The sequence below is a fragment of the Austrofundulus limnaeus genome, unplaced genomic scaffold, assembly GCF_001266775.1.
Source record: "Austrofundulus limnaeus strain Quisiro unplaced genomic scaffold, Austrofundulus_limnaeus-1.0 Scaffold710, whole genome shotgun sequence".
NCBI classification, from domain to species: Eukaryota; Metazoa; Chordata; class Actinopteri; order Cyprinodontiformes; family Rivulidae; genus Austrofundulus; species Austrofundulus limnaeus.
The window spans coordinates 130,717-134,502 of record NW_013953112.1 but is presented as its reverse complement, the minus strand read 5'-3'; the positions used below and the strand labels follow the sequence as shown (position 1 = coordinate 134,502).

At 40.2% G+C, this 3,786-nt stretch overlaps 1 protein-coding gene across 3 annotated transcripts in view; it reads left to right on the top strand.

Annotated features, from left to right (window-relative positions):
* Positions 1-3,786, top strand: part of farp2 (FERM, RhoGEF and pleckstrin domain protein 2) — a 65,789-nt gene that overhangs the window by 34,966 nt on the left and 27,037 nt on the right. For all 3 annotated transcript variants that reach the window (XM_014028014.1, XM_014028015.1, XM_014028013.1), the window contains exons 12-13: positions 130-187; positions 2,009-2,264. In XM_014028014.1, the coding sequence (XP_013883468.1) occupies positions 130-187; positions 2,009-2,264 (314 nt within the window). The remainder of the gene's footprint in view (positions 1-129; positions 188-2,008; positions 2,265-3,786) is intronic.

Genomic DNA, 3,786 nt, shown 5'->3' with positions numbered 1-3,786 from the left:
TGTGTGTGTGTGTGTGTGTGTGTGTGTGTGTGTGTGTGTGTGTTGTGTTTCAGTGTGTGATGATTGGATAAAATATGATTTCTTTAATATTTCCTGATAGTAATTCTGACATGGTTTGTTTTTGTTCAGGAGAAACAGTAAAGTAAGGATGTCTGCTCGCTCCTTTACAAACGATGTGCCAAAACAGGTAACCCCAGTGGATTACATTGTCTTTTGTACAAACTGTAAAGCAAAAACTTTCCTTCAATTGTACCAGAATTGTATTTTTTAGACCAGGGGTGTCGAATCCAAACATCTGTCTAATCCGAGGGCCAAGTTCAGTCCAATATTTATTAAAATGATCTTGTTTTATATGTTATGTAACAAATAAAACTAGAGAATTTGTATTTCCTGTAAAAATTCAATGTGAATGCCTAATACTGAAAGATTTTTGCTGAAGTTAAGCTGAAAAGGATCAATAGCAAAACTGTTAATGTAGGTTAAAGTTGAACAGCTGAAAACAAAAGTGAAAAATCAGTAAAAGGAAAGAAAATACTGAACAGAGCAGAAATGTAGCTAAAAGTAGAAGAAATTAGTATTAGTAGTTAGTATTAGTATACAGTATTTGCTCAAAAGCAGAAAAATTTGAATCTACCATAAAGAAGTTGCAAGAAGCAAACAAATTTATGAACAAAATATAAAAATCTTCTAAAACTGATATTTTATATGTAAGAAGGTAAAACAAGGAGAAAAATGACTAACCTGTGACCTTTTATTTTGTGACCTTCAAATAAATAGGGGTCATCATTAAAAGAGCAAATGTTTGTTGAATTAAGCAGTTAGAAGCTGAAATTATCACTAAAAGGTGAACTTGGGAAATTTGCTGAAGATCACTGAAAAATAGCCTTAAAATCTGTAATAAGAAGAAACTGAAGGAGCATTCTTGCTGAATAAAGCAGCAAAAGCTGAAATGACCACCAGAAGATGAATTTAGCTGAATAAAGCTCAATTTAGCAAAAAAGATGGCTAAATAGCTGAAAAGGCAGAAAAAAACTGAAAACGGCAGAATGAAGCTGAAAAATATATAAAAGGCAAAAATCAACAGTAATAAGTAAAAAAGCACACAAAAGAAGTCGAAAGAAATGGAAAAATAGCTGAAAATGGCAAAAAAGAAGCTGAAGGAAGCTCAAATTATAATATAGATAAAACTTTATTGATCCCACAGTGGGGAAATTGCACGTTGCTGCAGCTCAGTACAGGAGAGGGTGAGATAAAATAAAAAGTTTAAAAGAGCCAAACCAGATTAAATAAAGATTTATAAATATTTTTACAGGTTTTAGGGATGATGCAGACAGCTCTATTCTTTTTCAGTGAGAAAAAAATGACAGAAATGCTAAATATCTCCCAAGGTTAAATTGCTGAAATATCAAATGTCATAGCTGGAACATTTTGATATATCATTTGTTGAAATGGCACAAAAATTGCGTAACGAGATACGAGCCCAAACAATGTACAGAAGAATAATCTTAAATATAAATTCTATTATAAGCATTCACACAGCTGTTTTCATAGATATCCAAATTACATTTTCCAGATTATATTTCATGTAGCATTTAGAACAAACTTAACCAGATAAAAACGATTACATTTAGAAAGACACATCATTAGCATTCATTTCTTATGCCTTATACTGTCAACAACTATTTTATTTATGTTAAAGATACATTTGATCACAGTCCAGCAAATCAGTTAAAAGAAAACTCAATACAAATCTATTTATTTGACAAATATTTTTTTCTGTATTCTCTTTTTATTGTAAAGTTGACTACTGACATGAGAACGCACAAAATACAGCGACAAAAAGAGAAATGATAAAAACTATTTACATTAAAAAATAACTTTGGGGCCAGATAAAATGTTAACGAGGGCCTTGAGTTTGACACTTGATTTAGACGAATATGGATGGTTTTGCCTGTTTTCTCTGATTAAAAAAAGTTTTTTTTTTGTTTTTTTTTTTACTTTCTTTCAGAACTTGTCATTCAGTGATAGTCCCAGAGACCTAGGCTTCCCTCCCTCCATTGCTGAGTGCTTCAGTCCGGTCCACACGTCAAGACTTCTTCCTCGAACTGAACTGCCTCATCAACCCTTACCTGTGTCCCCACTGAGCCAGTCGTCGGCACCTCCTCAACAGCCACTACAGTCCCCTCCGCAAGCCACTAGACCCCCCAGCCCTCCGAAGGAAGATCCTGCCAAGGCCGCTTCCCCATCGCACTTCTCGTTTCAAGGTGCTTCTTGCAAACAGGCCGCAGGGCACTGCAGCCCCGTGTTTGTGTGTGCAGAGGGCGCCGCTTCCCAGTCGCTGCCCTTTAAAAATGGCAATGAGGATAATGAGCACGGGGGGAGGAGGGGCTCGGCGGGAGGGGGTGGAAACAAAAGAAAGAGGGTTTTCACACCCGAGGCGTTCGAGGCAGAGCTGCTGCGCACAAAACAGAATCCCATGTTCTCCATGTGCAACTCACCGCTGCAGGTTTCAGAGGAGTTCATCGATGATGATCCCACTGAAATCTCCTTTTACGGTGGGGGGGCCGAGGCCTACTCGTTCAGGCACGACAACAAAGTAGATCAGTTTGATTTTGCGGCGGGAGCGGACCTCGATGTTGGAGTTGAGGACCTGAATGGAAACCCTAATGCCTTCCCCGGCAGCATCGTTGGTCACTCTGAGACCAGCTCCTTGGTTAATAACCGCTCCGAGTGCAGCTCCCTGGATAACCTGGGACTCAGCTCTGCGGGGGAGTCCATGTCAGTGGGCTACGGCGGGCCCGACTCGTCCTCGCTCCGCCTGCCGGGGTCCGGCATCCAATCAGAGGCCAGCTCGATGGTCAACTTCCCGGCGTACTCGGTGCGCTCTGAGAGCAGCTCCGCCGTGCAGTTCAGCGACCTGGTGGAGCAGCTGGAGCAGCTCAGCTACCCCCCCACCGCCACCGAGGGCTCCGGGAACGGCAGCTCCGATTCCGACTCGGACTGGGGCTCCGACAGCGTCCTTCCTCCGGGGCAGGACCTGTTTTATAGTAACCCGCTGACGGGAAGCAGCGGACTGGAGGGGTTTCTGCTTCAGTGTCACAACCTGCAGACCCTGGCCCTGGCAGACCCCTCAGGACCCCCACACATTAAAATGTAACATCCTGACAGCATTAACTACAGCTGTTCACTCACAGGGGGAAGAAAAGTCATTTAGAAATGATGCTTTGAGGATTTAAAATAAAAAAAATAGAAAGGTGGCTGCTTTATGAGACACTGGTGTCGAAGCTTTTTGTTTCTATTCAGCCTCTGAAGGCAGCCGGCACCAGAGTTTATTTTTGTGGCATTCTTCAGTGCCTTATCTCTGTCAGTTTTACTTTTCTTATCTGCACCGCAGACTCTGTTGAGAAAATGAAAAGCCAACATTCAGGTTATTTATAGAACATTTCAGACAAACTAAGCAGGTTGGAACTTAGACATTTTTATATATGTTATATGTCTGTTTAGCATAAAAAAACAAGGTATCAGTCTCTTACAGTTTTTACATGTTTCTTAGTAGAATTACATCATTTGAGAGTGACTTCATTGTAGTTTCTTATAAAACTGCATTTAGAAAAGGAATCTAGACAAAGTAAAAAACACTTAACTGCTTTCATTCCCACATATAATTACCTGTTTGTATTTGTCAGGCAGCACTTCTATCTGTGATCTCACGTCTGTAATCTCAGGGTAAAAACATGAAACCAATAGGTTCTCAGCTGCAGGGCCTTGTTTTATTATTATTATTAT